The 27651-nt window shown below is 35.0% G+C and overlaps 1 protein-coding gene across 2 annotated transcripts; it reads right to left on the reverse strand.

Annotated features, from left to right (window-relative positions):
• On the reverse strand, window positions 1–27651 carry TXNRD3 (thioredoxin reductase 3). 2 transcript variants are annotated; one of them, XM_026678163.2, is made up of 16 exons: window positions 27415–27651; window positions 18415–18475; window positions 14690–14799; window positions 13888–14007; window positions 11232–11304; window positions 10084–10203; window positions 9033–9175; window positions 5878–5993; window positions 5560–5785; window positions 5307–5399; window positions 4936–5012; window positions 4289–4445; window positions 3311–3418; window positions 2998–3093; window positions 2242–2376; window positions 1–1226 (listed from the first exon to the last, which is right to left on the reverse strand). In XM_026678163.2, the coding sequence occupies exons 1-16, from the start codon at window positions 27535–27537 to the stop codon at window positions 1158–1160; spliced, it is 1827 nt and encodes a 608-aa protein (XP_026533948.2). In that variant the 5' UTR covers window positions 27538–27651; the 3' UTR covers window positions 1–1157. The 2 variants fall into 2 exon arrangements, with proteins under 2 accessions (XP_026533948.2, XP_087810803.1); XM_087954677.1 differs by lacking the exon at window positions 27415–27651 and adding an exon at window positions 27291–27384.

Genomic DNA, 27651 nt, shown 5'->3' on the forward strand with positions numbered 1-27651 from the left:
TTTTAGTAAAAGCTGCATTCTTTAATGAATGTAACAATTTACATACATAACATTGCTTATTTATTGGACTTCTTTCCATGATGCATAATAGTTTAAAACTCACTTATGTAATACAATTTTTGAACTGAAGCATTTAGAACATACATATTTGGACATCTAAACCTAACCTCCTCAAGCTATCCCAAGTAGAGGATTGCCAAGGAGATCTCCGCAGATTAAAACTATTTACTATTTACTGTAATAGGGATTTCACAAAGCACAAAACCTAATTGTTACTGCTATGGAAAAGTTGAGGCAATGTTCTTATAAAGTAGCAACCTAATCAAATACATTCTCTTTGTTTACTTACTGCATACACAGAAAATATCATAAATGGATGGTTTCAATTTTATTTGGGAATATTTTAGAATAGATAAACGTGGGGGTGGAAGATTTTTTTTTAAGAGAAATGCCAAAATAGTAATTGTTCCCCAAAATTAGTAAATATAATTTCATGTGTTAACAATGCTTTTTCTGATGACTAGAACTATAGGAATTTTATTTTAAAAGAACACATGCTACATTTTATGTTGTTGGAACTTTAATGCCCAGGGGAATACAATGCATTAACAGATTTCTAATAAATGAACTGGAATATTTATTTTAAAAAATGCAAACAAACCTCAGCATTCATATTAACAAGTAACAAAATGCACTAATGTCTGAACGAAGTTAATGGGATGCTAGCAAAATTTATATCAACCATACATTCAACTGTGCCTGAGTGTTCATACAAAACCACTACTACTAAAAAATTTCACCTGTGCAGTACAGAAGTTTCTCTGAAAGAAATTTTTCTACTTGTTTGACTGGACGAATAGGTTTTCCCAACTGGTATAGAAATCATCAGCCATGACTCGCCTCCAGATGAGGTTCAGAGCCATAACTTCAAAAATACACTTGCGTGCCATTCTAATCATGTCGGGATTAATGTTCACCCTGCTGTTTGACTATTTCTGACAAAGACCACTATCTTTTATAGAAGTTTCAGAAATGCATCCACCTGTAGTATTAAAATACTACAATCAAATATTACATATTTACCCGTGTATTTGATATGCATTATGAAACTTCCAATAGGTAAGTGGCCTATCAGAAAATAGTTTAAACAGCAGGGCTTAACCTCAGCAACCACTCTGACTGATATCTCTTCCTGAAGATTTGGTAATTTCCATTGTAGTGAATACCTGTAAGAGAATGAAATAGAACTAGATTAAAATCCTAACAACAAAGCATTTAAGAAGTTTTCAATTATATATAAATATATATGAACAGCAACATGGATATCCATATCTTACTTCTCAATGCCTCCACTGATTCAATGTAACTAGAAGCTCTAAAAATGTTGAATTAAATATTCAAGGCCAGGCTTTACAGAGAAGAATTATAGGTAACAGAAAATGGGTGGATATGTACCTACAGTATATGTGGCAGAATGCCTATGCGTGGAATGAATATTCTCTTGCTATCAATACAGGTAGTCCTTGACTTACAACAACTCACTTGGCAACTGACTCATATTTATGATGGTTGCAGTGTCCCAGGGTCGTCTGGCTACTTTTGCAAGCTTTTGACAAGCAAACTCAATGAAGAAGCCAGATTCACTTAACAACTGTGTCAGTAATCGAACAACTGCAGCAATTCACTTAACTGTGGCAAGAAAGGTTGTAAAATGGGGCAAAAGTCACTTAACAGATGCCTCACATAGCAACAGAAATTTTGGACTCAGTTGTGGTTGTAAGTCGAGGATTACCGGTATTAAGCCGAGTTTCCTTTCCTTAAAAAAAAAACCACTCTTGTTTAAGATGAATGCACTATAGTATCTTGTCTCCTAATATAATAGCATGTGGAAAGACATTGGAAGAATGGGCAAAGATAGCTGCCAAAGAAACAGTCAGGTAAGAGAGAGTATAGTCCACAGATGGATAGTGGGCAGGGCAAAAGACAGTCTCTAGTTGTAAAGGAGCTGTAAAGAGACTGTGGGAGAAGGGTTGAACTTTCAAGATTCGCAAGATATTGTCAATACACCTTCACAATGAAGTGGGATTAATTCATCTGATTGTGATTTCTATCTGGTTTACCTGGCATTGCTGACACCTAAACAGCAAGTAATTCAACCTGAAATGATTACTATTGTTCTAGAAAACAGGGCGTATATTGCAACATCTTTTAAGCAGTATTTAAAAACACTATAATTATTACCTCTGCACTAGTTGGATGTATGCCAATTGTTTCATCAAGTAATTCTTTTGTGATACCACATTTCATTGCTGCCCCAAAACCCTGGGTTATTTCCCCAGCATTAGGTCCAAGTACATGTAATCCAATTACACGGTTCTATAATTAGGAGGTGTGAGGTAGAGGAAGAGACAAGAATAGAGATCAGTTATTTCATTTCCCCCCTCCTTTCTACTACTATCCCACTAAAGAATGATGAAATTCCATAAACTAGCCCTTAAATCTTACTGAAAATAACAGAAACTTTTAACTTTTAATCTGCTTCCTAAAAAAATTGGAACACGTAAGATCAATTCTAAATAAAAGTCTACATAGATGTGTATATTAAAGTCTACATAAATATGTATATTAACAGCTTTATATATAATGGTATTTCAAAACAATTAGATTTGGATCAGGTATTAGAAAAAGAATGAAATTCTCCATATGATATTACTAATAAAATAAACATTGAAATTGACCAATATCATGTTCTACTTGATGATCCTTTTCCCCAATGGAAAAACTGCTTCAGCATAATGGGAGGCAGCAAAAATTAATTTAACAATCACTTCTACTAGATCTCAGGCCTTTGAAAGAACCCTTCTGTTTAAGGGAGAATTCTGTATCCAACCTATAGCAAATATTTCAGGGTAATTGTAAATAACAATAGAGAAATGCACGTAACATTCATTTCTGAAGATATGAACATAAAACATTATTTTAGAGCAAAATACATACGTCGTTAAGCTTATTGCAGATTATTTTTGCATAACAGGTATTGTTGTCTCTATTTGGTATTGTCCATTCAAGTGGCCAGAAGTAAGTGTGATATACCTGAAGAAAAACCAATTTCAGCAGTTATATAGGTTTTTTTTTTTTTAAATCTATGTGTTTGACATCAATGGTATAACTTATATCACATTACATTGCAACATCATAGATTACAACAGATCATACAGTTTTACACCAGCTAATTAAAAAGTATGATGGATTACATGACTGGCAATGTGTTATACATGTTTTATGTTCAAATAAAAATTGTCAAGTGTACCTCTATATTTTCTTGTCCAAATAGTTCAATAGCTTTTTCTTCTGGGAAGCCACAACAACCATATTCCAAAGGTGTAAACACTGTAGTTGGCACATTAATATAATCACACTAAAAGTGGAAGCATAAAATAAGACTCAAAACATGTAAGAACAATAGGAAAGAAGCCAACAATTGTATTTTACATACTAAATGCTATCAGTACTTAATATCTAAATACTAAATACCTAAATATTTCAAGACCAAACATACAGATAGTGGTCAACTTTGTAGAAATCCCCCCCCCAACTCCTTTAGGGACATTAGGAAGGATATGCATACATATTTAAACTTTATGGAAGAGAAAAAGTTGAGACATTGTGGACCAAGCTTATTTTTATCTTGTTTAGCAGTGATGGTAGATCAGACAGAAGTTCCTTATGTATTTTTTTTAAAAAATTAATAATAAATACAATGTTACATATAATGTTGTCAGATTTTACTATTTTACTTTAAAAATATGATTTCTAAAGCAAAATATTACAATCATTGCTAGTATTTTAATCATTGCAAATCTTAAGTTGAGAGACTTCAATGTTTTGCTTTTTGACTATTTGTTTCTAAGCATGGTGGCCTGACAGTATAATATAATTTAATTTGAATTCTGAATGTTATTATTGAAGTAACTTTAAACATAGACTTCCTCTCAGTTCTACTCCCATAAGAATTTATACAGTACTATGTAGGTCCTGTGTTAGATTTTATTCAAATAAATAAATAAAATTTTGTTAGTTACATTTTGAAAAACAGTGGCTACTGATGTACTGCATTTCAACTAAATTTAGAATCAGTAAACGGATTAGTTGTACTTTCCACCAAAATTATTAGGTGTTATACTAAAATCCAGTGCAATAGAAAGTTCAAGCTCCTGAATATAAGATTGCCAGCCTTTTGTCTAAACTTAAAGGTCTTTCTCTATTATGACTAAGAATATACATTTACCTTTACAGAACTTCCTCCAAAAAGCCTGCGAGCTAATAGCTTGCCTGCCTGTATGGCAACTGGTGTAAGTTCCAGCTTTCCTTCCAAAATATCCCCAATCGCATAGACATAAGGTACATTGGTTTGTTCTTCATCATTCACAGGTATTTTCCCATTACTTGTTATGAAAGGAAAAGATAACAACTGAAAATCACAGCTCTATTACATAACTGCACCCCACACACACACACATACTTTATCTAAGATTTACGCTTAATATGTTCCTCAAGCAAATAATAAAATGTTACCAATGTAAATAATTTCAGAGTTTGTCTATAACAAATTGAAAATTAATTCAAGGAAGTGAAATTAATTCACTTCAATCATAATACTCATCTAAAATCAACAAAATAAAAAATATGACAAATTTCAAAATTGAAAACAGTTGTGCATTTTCATTACTGGCAATAAAAACTGCAAGTGTTCAGTCATAATCTGAACTAATCTAAAACTAATTACGATCACAATGTTTAAGATTCAGTAGTTAATCTTATAATCTTATAATTACAACTAAGTAAGCATGTGGAAGGTATTCTTTTTGTTTTTTAATAGAATTTGAAACATATTATGAGTAGGTTTTTAGGAAGCAAAACAGTTCAAATACTTACTTTTCATTCATTTTCACACCGATTTTATCCAAGCCAATAGTCCTGGTGCAAGCATCGCGGCCAACAGCTATCAAAACCTAAATAAAATGAATCATGTTTGAAATATAGTGTGGCAGTCCTATATAAGAACTCTTTTGCATACTCAGAAGCAGTTTTGTTTAAAAGCACAATAGATTTTGCTATAAAACAAATTCAAAAAGTGTTGGCAAGCTTTCATAATTCATTTCTTTAACATTATTAATGGTAAGATGTTAGCAATTAAAGGGAGCAATCCAATAACAACAAAAGTACAATGATTTTTGCAAAAACTGCAATGGCAAGCTATTGCTAAACTCTATTCTAAGATTTACCAAAATGCAAAAGTGTCTTACAGTGTTATATTCTCCTTCAATTACTTGTGATCCTTCAGTGGATTTTGCAATTACTTTGAGTTTTCCGGGCATGCCATCCTCCAGCTTTATAATCTGCATGGAAGAAGAACAAACAAAAAACCTACAGCATACTGTATTGCTACAGTCTTTATTCTGATTTGTATATTAGCCATTCCAAATTAAATCATTGTTTATGCTTATATTTACCCAATACTGGAAAGGAAAAAAAACCCTTACACTGAAGAATACTTGCCTCAATAGGAACAAATTTTCGGATGAATTTTACTCCATGTGTTTCCATGTAGGCACCTGCTTTCTCTGCCATTTCTTGATCAAAGCCACGAAGAAGGATTGAGCGTACCATAACAGTGACATCCAAACCAAGGCTCGCAAGAAATCCTGCACATTCTAAAGCTACATAGGAGGCTCCCACAACTAGAGTCCTTCCAGGGCAATAGGGGAGGGAAAAGAGGTCATCGCTGAAAAGAATAAATATTAGTGTAAATTATTAAAAAATTAAACATTCTGTCAAACAAACAAAAAAAAAAGTAATGATTTCATTTCAACTGACCTCGTGATACAATATTCTTTATCTCCTGGGATACCCAAATATCGCGGTCTTTCTCCGGTAGCAATAACAAATGTCTCTGCTGTATAGAAAGTTTCTTGTCCTTTTCTGTTGATTGCCTTGTAAAAGGAATCACAGCATCACATCTACTATCCTTTTAAACAGGAAATATTTTCAAAAATCTATTTCCAGCAGCATATACTTATTATGTCCTGCTCTTAAAACATTTTATATAGGGCATAAAACATTCAAAGGTTACTACATGTTGTGCTTAAGTTGATCATTTTCTTTTGTTCTGACTTACATACAAACTATCCTACTTTGGATCATAATGCGAAGACCTAGCTCTCAGAAAAAGCATTAACGCTGGGAAAGGTAAAGGAAAGAGAAGGGACAAACAGTAGCAAGATGGCGGATCTCAGTTCCTGTGGCAATGAATGCACAGTTGGAAAACCTGAAAGAGTAGATTAAGATCAGCTAGGACTCTACAATGACTTGATGGCACACAATCAATCAATCAATCTTATGTTGATGACATAGAAAAAAACTGTTGCTACTTTATTTTTGATGTGATTTGCAAGTAGGTACTGATAGCGTCAGACCTGACAGTCTGATCCCTTAGGGAAAAAAACCCTTGACTCCATTTGGTGGAAGTGAAAGGTACTTTTACTAGAGATGCTGGTTGCAGTAAAGTCAGGTGGAATCAGAGTTTCCCATGCCACAATACAAAACCATTTCCTTCAGTCCTTCTCTCCGCCCATGAAAAGTCCAAACCCAGCCAATGCCAGGATGTTTTGCGAATGCTGAGGTATTTGGGCTGGTTACTTTCCACACTCAGGGCAAATGGCCTTGAAGATGCCTTGGTACCAAGCGGTTCCACATTGATCTGCTTTTCTTCAGCTTTCATCCCCCCTCCCAAATTCCCACACAAAAATGCATACGTGTTTATTGCCCATTTGTTCCCTCCATTCCTCCCCACTAGTCCTTTGACAGCAGAATGCAAATATGGCGCCAAACCAAAGATGGTGAATCTGACACATACACTATACACACAAATTCTCTATACGCCTCTAGCCAATAACTAAATAAGTATATTGTTGATGTTGCTATGTTGTCCATATATGGATATAAATCCTTCATTGAAAATTAAATATTGCTTCAACTCTTTCTGACAGGGATTGAAAAATATTTAAATTTTATAATAAAAAGTCACTTTCTTAACCAAGTTTTCTGTAAGCAGGAGACAGGCACCGTACTTATTTTTGTTACTCTTGAACAAAAAATAAGATACTTGTTTTAACTTCTTCAGTATGGGACATTTGAGAAGTTTAGAGTTTAATTCCAATGTGAATTATGTTATGATAGAATATTTTGAATGGTGCTGTTTAATTTTAAACTTGGAATATTTTTTCTTCATTATGCATAGAGCCCTCCTGTTTATAGAGGACAAAGAGAAATAAAAAATTGTAAACAAATAAAAGAATCAATACAGAAATTATTAATTTGATTATTCTAAATTTAAAAACATGCATATAAAAAATCAAAGTTGTGTAACTAATGTAGGAAGGTAGTATTAATCTCTCTCTTCATATGCATTCAAAACATGTTTATCTAATTGCATGCTATCATAATGGGAACAAGTGGGTTTCAAGCTTGTTCTAATTAGTTTTAGAACTACCGTACTTAGTTGGATTTCTTACCGTAAGTACTCATTCTTTATTGAAACAATGCCTAAAATGGACTTAGTCCAATAACAGTTTTAATGGAATAGCTCACAACTTTTGTTTCAAATTTAAATGTCTTTTTTCATTTTCTTACTTTCAAGTGTATAGAAAGCCTCTTGAATTCTTACTACTTTACATTATTCGTATATGGAGCTTCACCACTCTAACTTCTTTCAAGTAATAAAAACAGAATGTACATTAACATGCAAAGCACAGCAACAGCAACATAATCAGATACTTGCATTTTTAAAAACTGATCTTTGCTTCAATAATATTCATAACCAAATGCAGTTTCAATTTAATACAGCAGTCGGAAACACATCTCATTCAAATGCATATAATAAAATCAGCAATGAAAGTTGTATAATGTAATATCAATTTGCAAATAAATTAATTTAAGCGGTAGATATAATAATCTTAAAACTATTTTCCTTTTAGCAAAGCTCCAGTTAAAATTTTGTACTTATTCTCTACAAGTTCCTCCAAAACTGATTATAATATGTTAATGTATCTACCAGCTCTATACCTGTGCTTTGCTATGAAACTATGTGATCGGGCTTAGTTTTGGGGAAGGAAAATAAGGGGGAAAAAATTGTTCCTCTGTCTACCAGCATCCATCGGTATTCATCTGGCTAGCATCCTGTCAGTGTGTGAGACAGTTGAGAGCTGTTTGGAAACTAAAACATGGAAACTGAAACTGTATTTGCTGTGTGAGCAAGGAGCATGGCCGTGGCTTAGCTCAACTGTTCTGTACTAAAGCTGGTTGCTGCTGTGAAACTAAAACTGAAACTCCTCTGCTTCTGTTTTGCATTTGGAGCAAATTTCTTTTCAGGTGGGGAGGAGGAGTAGAACTCCTTAGCATCAGAGCATGTTAATAATAATAAACTAATGCTCCGATGGTCATTTCAAAAAATCCTTCCTTAGTGAGCACCTAGAAGCAAGAGGAACATACATGCCAAATTTCAAGTTTGTAAGCTTTACGGTTCTGGAGATTTTGTGATGATGCGTGAGTGGTATTTCGCTTTTATATATATAAGATTGGTTACTTATAGATTCAATGTCTTTTGAGTTGTTTCAGATTTAAGATAATGTAGTCTGCAAGCAAGGTTAACAAATTTCAAGTTTTTCTAACCCATATTCACTTTTTTACTGACTTTTTACTCTAGTATTAGACATAAGGTTATACCAAAAGCCAGACTCCATAGGCCAATTACAATGTTTCATGATTTTTTGATTTTCAAAGAAAATATTACTGTACCTAGGAATATTCAAATATCATGCATCAAATGAATATGTTTAGAAGCAGATTGGCAACCAGTCCAAATATTTAATGAAATTTATGTAATAAATTATTTATGGGGCCTGACTTCTGATACACCCTTTAGATACAGCCAATTTTGGAAGATTAAAACTTATGTAAATTTCTGCAAGTACCTTGACTTTATGTGGTCCAATAAATTCTCCATACGCATTAAGGTATGTCACAGTCTTCTCACGTAAAGCCACCCGATAGCCCCAATTTAAAGACCCTATGTAATTTTGAATTCCTTCAACCATGGTTTCCCAATTGTGTTTAACTGAAAAAAGATACAAGAATCATAGGTAAAACAGTATGCAAACAGATTAATTCATATAATTTATAGCAAGCTTGTACAAGTACAGTGCAATATTTAATTGGAAAATATTTAAAATCCAAATGCTTTAGAAAGAACTCAATCGTATCATATTGAATACAAACAACTATTTATCTGTCTGTCTGTCTCTCACACACTAGTCCTCTATATATGACCAGTCACTTATTGGAACCTTATAATCCAGATTTGAAGTAATGAGCACCTCCTGTGCTCATTTGATAGCATTCTGGGCTCCTAGCAACTGGTCTATATTTACAGCCATTTGCAGCGTCCTACATGATATGACCACAATTTATGATTATTATTTTTTGCCAGAAACCAGCATTTACTTCTGATTTTTAGTAAAAAGTGTCCCATTGCAGGTATTTGCTTAACAATGGCAGTGTTTCCTTCATGACTGCAGTGATCACTTTATGACCATTATGGTGGCTTAATGATCACTTCTGAGAAGGATGTAAAATTGGACAGAGTCATTTGGCGATCCTCTTAACAACCAGCGTAACTTACGTTGCAGTTCTAGGCTGAATTATGGTCATAAATCGAGGATTACCTGTATTCATGCATACAGGTAGTATACCTTCTAGTATACCTTCTGAAAAACAGGGACTAGTCCAGGCAGTCTTTTATAAAGATACTATTGAATGGGGAAAAATACACATACATACATATGAATGATAAAAGAATATTCATTGTTTTTTAAGAGGCAAAGTACTGAATAAGTCTATTCAGACAAAATTGCCAAGTTTGAGAATATTCAATGAAGAGACAAACTTAATTTTTACATTAGTTGCAAAATTTTACATTCTAGCATCATGAGTTCTTATCTTGCCAGAAAAAATATATTCACAAACCTTGCTGATCATACTCCCAGCCAAACCTTCTTGAATCTTGCAGTGCCTGACCTAATAAAGCTGCTTGATGCATCAACTTTTTAGGAATGCAGCCAACATTTACGCAAGTACCACCAAGCCCTGAAACGGAAGATGCTATTTTAATTGTTTTGTTTAATGTTATAAGTATTTAAGTAATGTTATCATTGATGCATAGCCATCTTTATCCATCCTAGCTGCCTTTCAATATTTAAAAACAACTTTTAATGTACTTATACGGAAATGAAAAATAGTGGTTATCTTAGATCCGAGGAGGGCCTAGGCACTACAATCTTTTGGGGGAATGTTATTCCAGGAACCATGAAAACAAGTAATAGCAGAATGGTATAATTAATTCTAGCACTTAAGTATGAGTGAAAACATGGCTTAAACATGATAGAATAATAATAAAAAAATCACCTATACTCATTTCTGATCATGTTTTTCTATTGTAAGCAAACAATACTTCTTTACAATACTTTATATCAAACTATAATACCACTTATATGGAGAACTTATTTGCTCTAGCAGTTAAAAACACTGAGTTGGACCCAAAGAGACTGGATTCTAGTACTGCTTTATTAGGGACAAAGCTCATTGGTAATGTAACAGCAAAACACATTCCCCCCAAACATTGCCTTGTCTATGTAGTCACTAGGAAAGAGGCGTATAGGTTGCACATTCATAAAGCTTATATAATAACAGCAAGAGTAATAATACTGTAAAAATGTTAAACCCATTTAGCAAAAAAATATGTGACATGATGCATAATCAGGAAGCAACATTGCAGAAGAAAGTCAAAGCATACCAAATATATCCACATGTAAAGCACCTATCCAAGCAGATTTAATACATCAGAAAAAAAACCACTTTCCATATTTGCAGAAAATGTTTTTAAATAACAAAAAAATAGCTATATGAGTAATTGCTTTTTTCTGTAATTATAATAATAGAAATAAGCTTGAATGAGAATCGAAATATGTTGACCAATGGTTTTCTCAAAGAAGTACACATCTGTGAACTCATTAGACACAGTAATTTTACTGAATCATTTAGCATAAACAGAATCAGGGATGTCAGCAAATTAAGCAATGTGGCATTAATAAAATTAATGCAAGCATGAAACATACCCCATGTAGTACCCAATGGTGTTGGCACAACGAAATCTAAAACCATGACCTTTTTCCCTAAGGTGGCAGATTCCTGAAAAGAACAAAAAATAGATAAGCAGAATAGTTTATGACTTTAAACCATAGAATTTAAGAGTTACAACACGTAACAATAGTCACTAACTAAAATAAAATGCCAACTGTAGGCGTTCACGAGTCAATTTAGCATGTATCAGATTTATTCAAAAGAGTGATAAATAGAATTAAACATGGTTCCACAAAAACAGAAGTAGAATATATAAATACAGAAAGAAGTTCTGTGAACTCTCAGCTTCCTTACATTACTAACCTTGAATTATTAAATCTAGTAAAAACCAATCCTGGAGATTTTCCCTTCTCTGATAAACATATGCAAGTTACACACTTGTGTATAGGTATGTATATGTTAAGCATATATATGTATTAATAAATTTATATGCTTGCATCTCACTGCTGAATTGACTCTAAGTGGTTTACAAAGTAATAAAAAGTTAATATAAAATGATTAAAATTAAGAGGGATTAAATACAGATTTAAAAATCATTAATTCAATTAGGTAAATATAGCAATGTTTGTCATGATTATCTCCTTTTTTGCAGTGTACTTTCAGGCCGATATCTTTCTTGTTAGGAACAGAACATTCTGGGGAACTCCCGAACATTCTGGAGTGGTCTTGAGGGTTTTGTTATGGGGGAGTTAATCCTCTGAAAGTGGTTTGGGTATCTAGAATATTGTAAACAGCTTTCAGGTTTGAGGGTTAATTTCTGGAAGACTGCTGGATCATCTCTAGAATGGCTGGAACAGTATCCTCAGAATAATAAGATTTTGAACACATACCTCTTAATTTTAAAGATTTTTAATCTTTAATCCCTCTTAATTTTAATGGTTTTATATTAACTTTTTATGACTTTGCAAGCCACTGTTGCAAATAATTAATCCATTTATGAAATTAATTTATCCTCAAGTGTATATATAAAACTTTCTCTCACATACAATACGTAAGAAAATGTGTAGACATTTTTCACCCTGCTTCAAGCAAAAATGAAAAATTAAGATGATGAAGAAGAAAAAAAGAGAACCTTAATTAGCGTTACAAAAGGATTAAAATAACTAGGAATTGGGAAAAGGCCTATCGCTCTCAAATGGCTGCTGAGGCTAATTTTCTAAGGTATCCTAGGCAACTATGATGCTTTTTGCATTTTTTTCTATTCATTTTCATCCTGACCGGTATACATTTTTATTTTCCCTCACGGCCTCCAAGAAATACAGAAAAGTACAAAGGGCCAATTTTTTAAAAGAAAAAAAAAAGATAAACAATACATACTGGAGCTTAGAAAGCATAAGCCAATTTTTGCAAGATTATGTGCTATTAAGTCTGTGTTGATTCATAGTGACCATATAGAGTGTCAAACTCAAGGCTTGGGGGCTGGTCTAGCCTACAAGGTGCTTAGATATGGGCCATCCTGGAAATAGTGATGGACCGGCCTGAGGTGCCTCTGTCAGCGAAAGCAGAGCTGTTTTCACTGGCAGTGAGTTGCAGGAGGCCATCACAGCTGAAAACGGAGCTCGGGAAGCCATTATCGCTGGAAGTGCACTTGGGCCACCGCAGCCCCCTGAGGTCATATACAATTGTGATGGGGCCCTCAGTGAAATTGAGTTTGACACCCTTGATATAGATTTTTTTCTGTATCTGCCTTCCTGTCTTCCAACAGTGCACCCATCACTGCTGTAATTGAGTCCATCCACCTTGCTGCTGTTCATTCTCTTCTTCTCATTTAACCTTTCCCAGTGTTACATATTTCTCAAGAGATGTTTACATTATAATAATTTGAACCTGGTCATTTTTGTGTTGAGTGAGAGCACTGGGTTTAATTTGCTCTATTACCTTTGTTTGTTTTCTTAGCTATTCATGGAATTCTCAAGAGTCCTTATCAATATTAAATAAGGTGTCCTTAATAAAATATAGGAGTGATTTGTTACTGCCCTCTCCTGAGCAGTATGAAATGATTCCTTTGCCATGACCAGTAAAGTGCTATTCTACCTCCAGCATCTTTTGATATCCCTGATGCCCAATATAGGTGACTACTTGCTTTACCTGAGCAGATGGAATATCCTTCACAATTTCCTTTACCTGAACATGATTGTTCTTGGAATACATTTCTGGCACTCTTCTTCACTCATCCTTCCCAAGAATACTCACTATCACCACAACGAAGTAGCATCACACTACTTGGGGTTGGGAGGGAGTTTGCAACATACAGGTCTATAACTCTAAATTGTTAAAATTTTCATGAAGAAAATTATAGTTCAATATGGAAATGACCAAGGCAAAAAAGGCCAATACATGAATATCTGTATCCACTTGCAGCTGTGTAGTAACTAAGGTACATGTTTCATATTATTTAGTGAAATTTACATACAGGACTCTATGTAGGACTCTAGCTTCACTTGATCTGCCCAAGGGCTTTTTGAACACTATGATGTAAGCAAATTGATTTGCCTATCAGTTCAACATCAATATGGAATACTGATGAATATCTATCCATCTATCTGTCTGTCTGTCTGTCTATCATTACCAATAGGATGAATCTGAATTTTAAAAAAATCCTAAAACATAGAAGTATCATTGAGTACATACCTTGGAACAAGCAAGTCCACCAGAACCACCACCAATAATAATTAGGTCATAATCATATGATTCCATCTCTTCACACTTTCCATTCCCTAAGAGCTTCTGCAAGGTACCATTGTGGTAAATCTGCAATAAAACCATGGCTTATTGAAAAAGAACTAATCTTTTATTAGTTTTCTTAAACTTCAAATGCATAACTGTTGAAGATTATATCTAATGGGTTTCTTCCTTTTGGAGCTGGCTTGTTGATCCCAGATTTCTGGAAATGAAAGGGACTTTTACAATTTCCCCTTCAAAAGTCAGATGATCCTCTGGAAAAGTGAAGGCTTGTCTTAGTAGACAAAGAAACCTGAAAAGTGCTTTCATTCCCTTTATATTCATATAAACTTTACTTCTATGAGCAGAAGGACACTAGACAAATCTTGATGCTGATCCTCAAGGTTTGTTTAGCTAACAGAGTGCAATTAACCAAGCCAGCAACCATACTGAATATCAGTGCTTTCTTGAGCTTTAAAATACTGTATAATAAAAACTACAACTGGAAAATTCATTTTTAAGCAACTAATGTAATCTATAGCTTTAGAGAATAAAAACACAAAAAGATAATATTAGGGAAAGCAAATACTACATTCTCAATCTACAAAGAAAAAAATATGTTGTATGCACACAACTTATATAAGTGAGCAGGCTATTCCTTACAATAATTCATTTCAGTAATAACCAGAATTTGTAAAAGTAATCTGAGGAACTGCTTAAAAATGTGAGTCACAGTTATATTCATATATAAGAGAAGGAAGTTGAAGATTACTTGAAAAGTTTGATCACATCCACCAATATGGTTTCCATTTATAAACACATTGGGGACAGTCCTTTGGCTCGTCAATTCTAGTAATACTTCCTGGATACTAGGTCCATCATCTAGAATTAATAAAAGGGAAAAGATTATTTATAATAGTAAAGTTCATTGATTTGCTATGCAGCATAAAGAGCACTACACAGCCTGTTAAGATCCATTCAAGTAGTCTCAAATTAAAATATCCATGTCTATTACAAAACAAGACTTGAAAAAATTAATAAAAATATTTCTTGACTCACTGAAAACACATTAAAAATTGGTTAATCTAAAGTTGAAATATGTTTTAAAAGTCTACCAATAAAAGAGTCTTTCAGACTTGTAAATTTCTGTGGAGATGCTCAGTCATCCAGGTCACAGCTGTCTCAAATGTGCCTTTTAAAAAGGCAACTGGACTCCCCCCACCCACCCTTTTAGATGTTTCACTTCTCATCAAACAGGCTTCATTGGCTATGGCAGGATGTTGGGAGCATTGGAAGATTAATTCAAGCTAGTCCTGTCAGAACTAATCCTTTCATCGCCCCCACCATCCTGACAGAACTGATGAAGCTTCTTGGACAAGATGTAAAATGTCTTCCTCAGGGAAAAAGTCTCGTTGCATTTTGAAAAAACAGCTTTGAGACTTCAGACTCGTAGCATTTAAATGCTGCAAATCTAGAAAAAAAAAAGGCATCACTGTTCTTGTTCTCATACAGTTTAGTCATAAAAAGGACAGACAATTCCATCTTGACTAATTTTGCTTCATATATTGTAGTTATTCTCAACAATAGCTTGTAAAAACAGGACAGCTTCATTATCACTGATTCCCAAAACAATGTTAAAGGCTTAGTATACCAACTCCACCAGCGGTGGGATCCTACCAGTTTCCCTACTAGTTGAGTGATCGCGCACTTTGCACCTAATGCAGGCACGCACTTTTCCAAACATCAACCGAGGCTCTGCTGCACCAATCAGTTGAAAGGATAAAGAACAGAAAAGCTCAGGGGCAGGTGGGAGGGCTGATCCTGTGCTTTTCTCTTCTTTCTCCTCTCAGCTGATCATCGGAGCTTTTTTTTTTAACTACTTGTTTGGCCCACTGGGTAGCAATTTTTCCTACCAGTTCGAGTGAACCGGGCCGAACCGGTAGCATTTCATCTCTGAATTCCACCCTTGATATTGTAACTGCCAAACTCTCCAGATTTTTTAAAACATAGTTTTGGATCTTTGTAATTAAAAAAAAAAAGGAGTGGGGTGGGGAAAGGGAAAACGAGAATAAAATCATCACTCATTTTTACTTTTAAGAATGTTTCTGGGCTCATAACAATTCCTAGAAGATACAAACAGCAAGGAGTTATAACTACTTATATGAAGTATACTTTTAAAATATAACTAACTTTCTGAACTTGCTTTCAATAAACCCAGTTATGTCTAGTAACCCAAAATATTAAAAACCTTTAAGCCCCAGTTTCAAACTGATTTGATAAAATGAAAACAGGTATAATTAATCAGATTTATTAAGGTTCAGATAAGGCAAAACACAATTCACATAAAATATAATTGAAACAAAATACCTCAAAATCTTTACCAAATCTTCAACTAAACAAGGAAGACAGGTGGAAAAGAAAGATTCAGACCATTCTACTTTTCTTCTGAATCTAGCATTACATTTAGTCTGCTCTCTATATAAGATTCTGAGCAGAATCACTTTCTTAAAAAGTATTTTCTTGCGCTACAAATTTATTAGGAATTAATAATTCCTATTTAATATTCCATCACCGGATTTATACAGTAGTGTTTAGGAGTGAGTTGTTCTGCAATATACCAGTTTGGGTCAATACAATTAGAATCAACCACTTTTGGGCCGCTAAAACACAAATAAGCTAACAGATAAAAATCTGTTTTGCGGAATTCAAAATCTAGGAATGTGGAGATGCAGTTCAAATGGTTTCTGTAAGCCTCCAACTTAGTTACCACATCCGGCATTTATACAGAAGATAAGAACTTGCTTGTCTCATCTGGCTGGTTTCTCAGTTAATATATACAGTAACACCCGAGACTTAAACAGATAACACCAAACAAAAGATGAAGCACTAAAGAGAAATACCATAAATATATTTCAACATAGGACAGAAATTTTAGCTTACGAAGAAAGCATTTCCTCAAAGCATTGGTATTTTTCAGTCAAGTTTTTATGGCAAGTGCATTATTTTATTTTTACACTGAAAATATATTTCGGGAGAACTGTAAGTCAAACTGCAGCACAGTATATTTGAAAAACATTTTTAGATAATTTATTATTTTCTTTTGTGGAGAAAAATGTGATAAAAATAATTTGTTATATTGTGTACTCTATAACATATAAAAGAAACAAAGCAAAATCTTCAGTTTAGTCTGAATATATGATAAAATAATAAAGATAATTTACATGTTATCTGAAAATGTTTATTCTGACAGCTCTTAAAAGAAGTCTAACCATTTTGATTAACCTATTCAATACAGCAAAATGTGCCAGATATCTGCTAAAATCATAATTCCCATCAGAATAAGCCCAATTAATATAACTGAATAGATTAAGAATCAATATGATTTAAAGCATGTTATTGCATGCAAGACATGTCCCTATGGAGCGCACCTCATTCTGACAAACTTAATATGGAATCTAATTCCTTACTACAATTAAATAGTCTTGCTAATAATTGAACTCTTTGAAAGTTACAGTTTTCCAAATTTTTACCTTGATGGATACACTTCAAATTTTGAGAACATAACATGGATGCTTCTATAAACCATTGGTACTTTTGAGGAAGAGACCTGTCCATTCACAATAGGCACAAATGGTGACTGGCTTACTAGAATGTTTGTTCCCCCACAGAATGCTCCCTATCATCCTTGCTGGTCTTTAGCTTTGTTATAAATCTTTCCACATTCTCAAAGAAAACAACCACTTGCAACACACCCTTTTCCCCCCAGAGACATTTTAGAAAGTTAAAATGAGGCTGAACAGTCGGCACAGATTTGCAGTATTCCAGTCTCAGTTGCTTAAAGGAACAAGCAGGGGACCTGATAGGCACACAAAAACCTGTGCACAGGGACCATTTGGGGGGACTCTGGTTGAAGTTATTTTTAACAAGTTATCAAATAACCACTACATTTGGGGTGGGGTGGGGGAGGGACTGTACAACTGCTATCTCCATGCCATGGAAATGCGAATGCTCAGGCATCTCCTTTCTTGACTACATCACAAATGACACTATTCAACAACATTTTGGTGTGCCACCAATTATAGAGAAGATGAGAGAAGGCCGGCTCCGTTGGTATGGACATGTCTGGAGAGCGGCACCTTCCGTTGCCAAGACTGCCTACCACTAGAAGTCAATGGGTGGTGACCTCGAGGGCGTCCAAAACAGAGATGGCAAGACACCTTCAACAAAGATATTCAAGCTGCAGGCCTGTGCCCTGGAGATGCAGCTGACCATGCAAAGTGGCATTCAATGATCTGAAAAGTGGATCCTGCACTTGCGGAAATATGCTAGGAAGAAGAAACTGTATAATTCCAGAGGTGAAAGAAATTCACAGAAAGTTTCAGTATGAATTTTACGAACTATCTGTTCAAAACAAAGTCTTGAAAAGTTGTAGCATTTTATTACACATTCTAGTTGAAGGAAGTTTGAATTGTATATAGAGATTGATATTATCCTTACCAATCTTGTCAAGCTCCAGAGCACTATATTCTACTCCCAGAGTACGAAAGAGATCTTTCACCTGTAAAAAATAAATTCTGATAAGGAAATAGGAAGACATAAAACTAAATTTATGCTCCTCTTGGAACAACGCTGCTCTTTAGATTAAGCAAGCATTTAAAATAAATAAATAATTGCTTAGTAATTGCAGCCTACAGTTTTGCTTAAAATATACTGTACATAGGGATGCCAGTTTTGATCATTGTCTATTTATTTTTTTTACACAAAATCATTAGCTTGTTTTTTAAATACACATAATCATTAAAAAATGTGGGGAAAATGCTCACTTAAATAAGGAGCCAAAGCATTTAGAAACAGATGCAATAAAGCATCTTTTATCTGCAGGTACAACTACAGTGATCACTGGGATCCTTGCTAGAAGAATGCAAAAGAGGCCTGAGGGTCACTAAGTTACAGGTTATAAACCTTTTAGAAATGATACATAAGACTTACAAAAGCAGAGTAATGTCAGCCTTATAACAAAACCTTTATAACAGGAATGAGGGATCTGATATCAATATGGGACGATCTTACTATGAGATAACTCAGTTCTTCTGGGCATATATTCTGTTCTTCTAAGAAACACTAAATCCACCCTTTTTACTGATACAAGCACCTTTCTAAGATAAACAATGTCTCTTTTTGTACCCATAAAATACTGTTGTTCCCCATAGCAGTTTAATCTAAGGTCACATTCCAACAATATTCTGCTGCATCATGTTCCAGTCATCTATATGCTACTAAAACTCTCGTCTGTTTGTGATCTTCAATTAGTTCAAATTGTGCATCATAGCACAACCATTTTTAAATGAATGTACTTAAAATCTGCTTACTTAAAGATTATATACAAAATCATGAGCCCATTACTCCCTTATAATTGAAATTACAAGGATCTTCATAACAGATGCATTTGCAAAGTTGCGGCCACTCTCTCTATATATCATCACAGCTGTGGTCATATGATTGTGATTTCCAGCACTCCATGCTAGTTTCCCATAAGCAAAATCAATGGGGAAGAGGACTAAGGATAGAAACTCCTATGCAGGAAGGAGAATGGCGTGTGTATCAAGTTCTAGAGGAGAGAATTTGAAGGAAAAAGAATGTTGTGGATGTTCCAGCTGTGGAAGGTTGCCACTAAGTTCTAATTAAAGCTCTTGGTTAATTCTAAAATGAAATTAGTAATTACTTTATACATAGCAACAGTTTATTAAAGACATTTACACACTCTAATATTATCAAAAACAAAACTATTCCAGATAAAATGATAGTTAATCTCAGAATGATAGAGCAATTTGGCCATAAAACAATTTACTACATTCCATGCTCCTCTGGAGTCAGAAGGGAGGTGAAACTGAAGTTCTTTTATGATATAAATGAATGTCACTTGTTTTGTTATCTGAACGATCAAGCTCTCAAAGAAATCAACTTTATCTTGGATATGATATTATATGTCTCATATAAAGGAACTGACTGGTTTACAAGAATATTTTTGCATGTTGCCTTTTTTGTCTGATCAATCCAAAGTTCAATAAAGTTCTGCAAATGTTTCTAATTTAAAGAAATAATGGTTTTAAGTAAAAAAAAAAAAAGGCTTTCATTGTTTCAATTTGTAAAAAATACCTTAATTGTAAACTATATTTAAAAACCTATGATGTTAATGAAGTACAGAATTGCTTTTACATCTGTGACCTCTTTAGAAATAAGCAATACAGGAAGTCTTCGGGATACAATCAGCAATGTTTAAAAGTTACGATGGCACTGAATAAGAGGGACTTATGACTGTTCTGTAATGCTGTGGCCATTGCAGCATCACCACAATCATGTGATCACAATTCAGGCACTTGGAAACCAGTTCACAATTACAACAGTTGCGGTGTCCCTCAGTTGCATGAACAGCATTCGTGACCGTCCCTGCTGGCTTTCCACAAATAAAGTCAATGGGGAAGCTGGCAGGAGATCACAAGTTATTCCCACTACTTTTCCACCTACTGCCCATGTTCCACAGTGCCTGCCTGCACATAAGTCTCATTCACCAGCCTGCTTGTCTGAGACACCTCTTCCCACATCACAGTCATATGCGGTTCTCACTTAACTACCTGTATGGTCCTGAGGTTACAATAGCAACTGGGACTGCCATCACTAAGTGATGCAGTCATGTGACATCATGCAGTTCCGCTCCCAATCAAGGGCTAACTGTAGGCAGCAATTTGACACTTGAAAAATACTGAAAGCTTTGAGAGATACTCTTTTTATTGATTAGCCTTTGATTCAGTGGTACACGACAAACTACTCCTAAAAATAAAATCCTATGGTATCTCTGGACAACTGAATAACTGGATAGAAGCATTCCTGGCAAACAGACAACAAATGGTCAAAATTGGGAGCGTCCTATCAAATTCTGTACCTGTCAATAGTGGTGTCCCCCAAGGCAGTGTTCTAGGACCAACTCTCTTCATACTCTACATAAATGACCTCTGTGATCATATTAAGAGCAATTGCGTTCTTTTCGCTGATGATGTAAAGCTGTTCAATACCACAGACAATACTGCTACCCTACAAAAAGATCTTGACTATGTATCAGAATGGTCAAACAAATGGCAACTTCAAATCTCAACAAATAAATGCTCTGTCTTACATATTGGCAAAAAAAATACAAGCTGAATAGTCAAGATCTTGTTGATGACCCAAGCTCTGTAAAGGACCTTGGAATACTCACCTCTAATGATCTAAGTGCTAGAGCCCACTGCAACTACATAGCCAAAAAGGCATTAAGAGTTGTTAACCTAATCCTACGTAGCTTTTTCTCTGGTAATATCACACTACTAACCAGAGCATACAAAACATTTGCTAGACCAATACTCAAATACAGTTCATCAGTCTGGAACCCACATTACGTATCTGATATTAGCACAATTGAGAAAGTCCAGAAATATTTCACAAGAAGAGTTCTCCACTCCTCTACTGTTGTAGAATACCTTATGCCACCAGACTTGAAATTCTAGAACTAGAAAACCTTGAATTACGCCGTCTTCGGTCTGATTTAAGCATGGTATATAAAATCATACATTGCAATGTCCTACCTGTCAATGAATACTTCAGCTTCAACCATAACAACACAAGAGCACAAAATAGATACAAACTCAAGGTTAACCGCACCAAACTTGATTGCAGGAAATACGACTTCAGCAACAGAATGGTCAATGTCTGGAATACTCTACCTGACCCTGTAGTTTCTTCCCCAAACCCCAAAAACTTTAACCTTAGACTGTCTACTATTGACCTCACCCCTTTCCTAAGAGGTCTGTAGGGGGCGTGCATAAGCGCACCAACGTGCCTACCGTCCCTGTCCTATTGTTTCTCTTATTCTTCTTTTATTTTTCTTATATATACCCATTTCATGTATTCACAACTATGTATACACTTATACTTATTATCTTGTAAACAATTGGCAAATCAAATAAATAAATAAATAAATAAATTATGAAATAGAGATGTTAGATGCAGAAAATTAAAGCTGCAATTTAAACTACGAGACTTAACTTATATTGAATACAAGCACAACCATCCAGTAATTTAACATACAGAAAATGAGAGCATAACTCCTTATTAAAAATACGTCTTTAAAATAGAACTAAATGTGTTATAATGTACTCTGAATGTATGGAATGAGAATAAATTAATTGATGCTTGGTATTTATGTAGTGAACCTTATTTGCCACCTCCATTTTCAGAGTGCCATCTACTATATACGTGTTTACTTAACTTATTTAAAACAGTTCTTAAACTTACATACTTATAACAGCAGTTCTTTTGATTTAATTACCAATATCACTTTTTTCTGTCTTATACAGGTACTCTCTGGATAATCTTCAAGGTCTATGGGTAATAGCAGTTTCTTCTATTAATATGACCAGGAGTTTTAACTGGTTTTTTGTTTTTTTTTGGGGGGGGGGTAGAATACAATTGGTTTTCGTGTACTTTAAAGAATAATTTAAAATAATTTAACTTTTTAAACATTTTATTTAATATGTGGTTCCAAGTGGTTTTGCCCAAAATGGGGAAGCACTGGGAATTGGCACAGGTCATAAATTGTGCAACTATCTCTATTATATTTCACTTCCACAAAAGCCTGGGGAAAAAAATTCAACTGCTTTGATCACTGGACTAAGCTCATATACCAGCAGTATGCACAAATTCCAAAGCACTTCTTCGGAATCATTTCTGAAATATGTATAGCCCTAAAAGTCAGTTATATATTGCAATTGATTCTTGTTTCTTCAGAAGACTTAAAATGATGGCAAATATATGAAGCTTACCCCCAAACTATAGTACAACCTAGCCAACAAGTTGACATTCAGTAGTAATAGCAATAAAGATCTATTATCAATTAACAAATTAATTCCTAAATTATTTCACTTAAAATATGTTAAGGAACCCAAAACAGTATTTTCTTAGAAGTAGCAGGATGCTAATTCAAAAACTGCCTTGGAAGTTCTCTAAACCAATTCAAGTACCTTAAAATCTATAGCGATCTAAATGTTTGCTCTCATGCCTAAAGTTTTGAAGATAAAATTAGGATTTTGAAACGTTAAGTTGACTTGACGGGTTATTTTATTTAAATATATATACATATCGGTTTAGTCCGAGCAACAGATGGTTTTCACATTTAAAATTTAATCTTAAAATTTAAGATATGTCTTCTTTTCCTTTCCAATGTGTAGTGTTTCAAATAAACAATGGGTTTCTTATTATTAACCACACATTCATTTTTTAACATGGCAAGCAAAAATATATTTATAATTTTACATGTTCCATCTATGAAAAAGGAAGTTTCATAAATACTATACATCAAATATAAAGATTGTTATTCCCTCTGCATTCTGAAAATTTTCTCTGCAGGATTGTGGATCCTGCCAGAATAATGTGGATAATTAAAAAAAATGAAAATGGGTCTCCCCACCCAGCCTTTGGATCCCAGTTTTTTATTGCATGCAGATAAAATTTCTGTAAAGCTAATGGGCTGTGTATGCACCAGAGCATACAAACAATTGAGGAAACTCAGCAAAGCAACAATATTGCTTCCAATTTGTGGTTTAAGTTATATAAACTAAAATATGGCTAGAAGCCAGTTACTATAATTTATATCAAGCACAAGTAAGAAAATAATTTAATTCCTTAGCAGAGTGAAAATGTAGGGTTTTTAACTAGCCTAATACTAAATATTAGTATCTAAACTGTTTGCTAAACCAGTATTTAAAAGGTTCCAGAAATAAAGTATGGGAAGATATTTACTACTTGGATTAGAAAAGCTTTACCATTTTGTGCCAGCACACTGTGTATTACAAACAACAGTAGTACAAGTAATGCAGCCATTAAAACTGCAAATTGAAGAGAACTTGGAGGGAGAGTCTATGGTTTCATCTCCATACCCAGGGGTGAGTTTCTACCAGTTCTGTCCACCTCTGTAGAACCGGTTGCTCCAAAGAGCAGCAGACATAGAACCGGTTCTGCTACTGTTTTGGCCTACCCCTCCCCCACCCAGGCTCTTATCTGACCTTTATTTCCTGCTTTTTCAACTACAGCTGCTTTGTGCGACACAGCTGCAGCTCAAAAAGCAGGAAACAAGGGCTTTTCCAACCACTGCGCACTTGCACGCAGCGCTGCCCAGCAGGTCGTAAATTGCACTTGCGCGACTCGCGCATGCACGTGTGACGCTAATAGACAGAACCGGTAGTTATACCAGTAGGATCCCATCCCTGTCCATACCTAAAAGACACTTAGTATTTTATTGGAGATGGTACTAGTCAAGGAAAATTGCAAACCAAGCATGTTGATAAACAGCTAAAGGAGATAGGGTAAAAGCATTGATAGCAAGAAAAAAAATGAAATGTTTTAATTGTGGAAAACAAGAACATTTGAAAATCTACTATCAAAAATAGAAAGGCAGTTAACTAAAAAACAGACAGGAAAAGTTCAAATGCATATTTTTCCCTCCGGTCAAAATACTATTGCTGGATGAAGGAAATGGAAGTAACTGAAGACTATGACTGAAGACTTCTGTTGTTGAGATCACTCTGGCTATACATGATTTGATGAGTTCTATTCATATCTTGAGGGCACTTTCCATTTCTGTATTTTCGGTCAGAATTTTTATATATGTAACAATTGGGAAGATCCATGAGACTTACATATTGATGATAATTCACATCAATACTTACTTGTTGACACAGAGAGAGGGGGGGAGGGAGAGAGAAACAATTCAACATAAGTACAGCTATTTTTCTATTATTATCCAGTGCTGCATATACAGAATTGTACCATATTCATTCATGACCATACCTATTTTTGAAGATTTGTTAAAAAAAAACCCTTCTGTATTATGAAAAATATGAACATAACAAAAGTAGAACTATAAAAACAATTAAACTTTCTTAAGTAGATTTGGAAATAAGTATTTCTGAATTCAACACATACCTATCTATTCAGGACATTTAACTGATTTTATTTTAAACCTTCAGGGACATTTGTAAGATAATAAAACAACCCCATATTTTTTAGTACTAGGCCAAATAAACATTTTTAATTGATTCTTAATCCAATTAAGCCATCAGAAAGAAACCTCACTTATAAGATTTTTTTAAAATGTCATTATTAAATAAATAAAGATCTAGCAGAGAATCTTTTTAACTGCATGCAAATAAGATTCAGTGGAATCCTATCTAAGAAGGAATTCATACTGTCAATATTAGCAAAAAGTCTGCATCTTACTATTTTGACCCGGGAAACATCTGCATATCCTGAAATCTTTTAGTATAGCCTTTAAAGCTCCTCCCAAAATTATTTCACAATGAGATTAACTGTGTTTAGTTGTTTTAATTTGTACTTATTTATATTTAGATTTTGATCTGGTTCCACCTATAGTTTAAATGTAGCCATTCAGAAGTGAAGCATGAAAAACTCTGTGCCTTTTTGATGTAGTTATACTTTCTTAAGCCTAATATTTTTCTTATTCAGTATAATTTCTTCCTTATATTGCCTTTTGAGTTTACATTTCTATAATCTATAGTATTTTTCCTTGTATAATTTCATTCTCTTTATCCAGCTCACATTTTCTACTTCTTTAGAGATAATGCAAGATTAGTATATTCTAGTCAATGCTTATTCACATTAGGTCCTGTCAAGTATATCATGATGGTATTTAATTGCCACATAGTTGAATTTCCATCATGACTCATTATATTAATGTCTTCCTAGGCCCACAGCTACACCCAACAGAGTGCAGCATCATATTAGCAAGAGTTGTAACAAGAACAAACTGTTGTACAAGCAGTGTTACTCAATAATAAGCTGTTTCTTCATAACTCCCAGATTTTCTTTTATATAGAGTATTATTTTACAAATTAGCCATAATTAGAACCTGCAACAATTACTAAATTAATGGAATCATGTATGCTTGTTAGTAATTAAAACTCCACTTCCAGCAATAGATCAGAAGAATATCGGAGAAGGGATTCAACATTTCATTCCACCAATCTGTTTCTCTGGAATCTGTTTAATCATATACTTATTTGTCTAAATTAACATTTACATTAATTACTGCCACAATCAATCTTATTTCCATTAAGAAAATCTCTATCCCAACAACTTGAATGTGAGAGTTCAGAAATGATACACTAAAGGGAAAAAATTAAAAATATATATTTTACAAAGAAAGGCAAATATACGTGTCCCAGGATCTAATCTGGGTCGGTCACCAAGATCAACGGTTTAGTTTTCCAAGCTTTCGGACTTGTGCTGGAGCCCATCCTCAGGTAGCTTCTCTCTTACCAGAATGACTGAAAGACTAAACCTCTGGTAACCGACCCAGATTGGATAGTATCATATTTTAATCCATGCTTAATTACCATTATTTTAATTTCTATGATACAAGTATTGCACCTTCTCTCCTCTGAATATTTTAAATGTTTCTGAACATCTTAACATAAGGCATAAGCATGACAAATAGGCTATGTACAAATAGGCTAAATACAAGTGGAATTTCATGTGTGAGCACACATTTGCCCAATTGTCAAAGGACACATTTTATGCCCTTTCAATGAAATATTTATTTCCAAAGAACGTGAAGCACAACATTCCTTAATAAAAGACTCACTACCACTCCACCTGGGATTTCCAATTGAGGTGGATGATGAATTAGCTCTTAGGACAAAACTTGGTAAAGCTAAGGAGATCCGGGTTTTTCCTATTTTGTCTTCAAAAATCATCAGTGTTGACTCCTGGCACTGCCTGCACAAGTTCCTATAGTTTTGGGGTTTTCTGTTGGCAAAACTTCAAAAGTGGTTTGGCACTGCCTTTTTTCTGAGGGCTGACAGCCTTGGCCACGATGTTTCAAATATTACAAAGCCCATGCTGTGTGGCTCTCAAAAGAGTGATTGGCAGAAGGTCACCCAGCTGGCTTATTGCCCAAGAGGGAACCAGAATTCATGTTCTCCTGCTCTCTTGCCTGGTGCCTGCAATCCCTACACAAAAGTTTACATTGCCAAATTATTACTTCGGAGCCTTGACTGAGAGGTTAACTCGGACGCCCTATTTATGTCACTTCTCCCGTCTGCCCGCCGGCCCGCCTAAGCCTGCTGGCGCGAAAGCATTGGAAACCACAGCGAGGAGGGCCTAGCCTGCGCCATGTATATACCCCATTCCTCCAGAGATAGCGGAAGAGGTAGCACAACGCCTCCGGGAGGGGAGAAGTACGATAGTTCAAGAGCAGGAAGAAACGGGAAACAGCAACGGAAGCGAGCATGTGTGTGGGGGTTCAATGCGAGGAAGCCCCGACCGACCTGACACCAGCAGAAACCGAAACGGCGGCCTCAGGCGGCAAGACGGGCCCGGCAGGATCGTTGCCACGGCAACCCCTGCTTCCTCTCTCTCTCTTCCTCTCTGTCCCCCCCCCCCCCCGCTCACCTTCCTGCAGAAGGGGCAGTAGCTCTTGCTGAAGATCATGACCCAGTGGGTGCTGATCAGGCTGCGGACGCGGAGCCTCACCGCATCCAGATCTGGGAGGCGGACTTGACCCGGAGGCGGCATGGCGGGGGTCCTCGCTTAACACCCCACTACCACCACCACCACGGAGGCCGAAGAAGCAGCGCGGGCTGCCGGCAGGATCTCAACTGTGCGGTCACCACAGTCTCTAGGCGCTCC

Source organism: Notechis scutatus, chromosome 2, assembly GCF_049901735.1.
Source record: "Notechis scutatus isolate UNSWTSFEM ecotype Mainland chromosome 2, rNotScu1.2, whole genome shotgun sequence".
NCBI lineage: Eukaryota > Metazoa > Chordata > Lepidosauria > Squamata > Elapidae > Notechis > Notechis scutatus.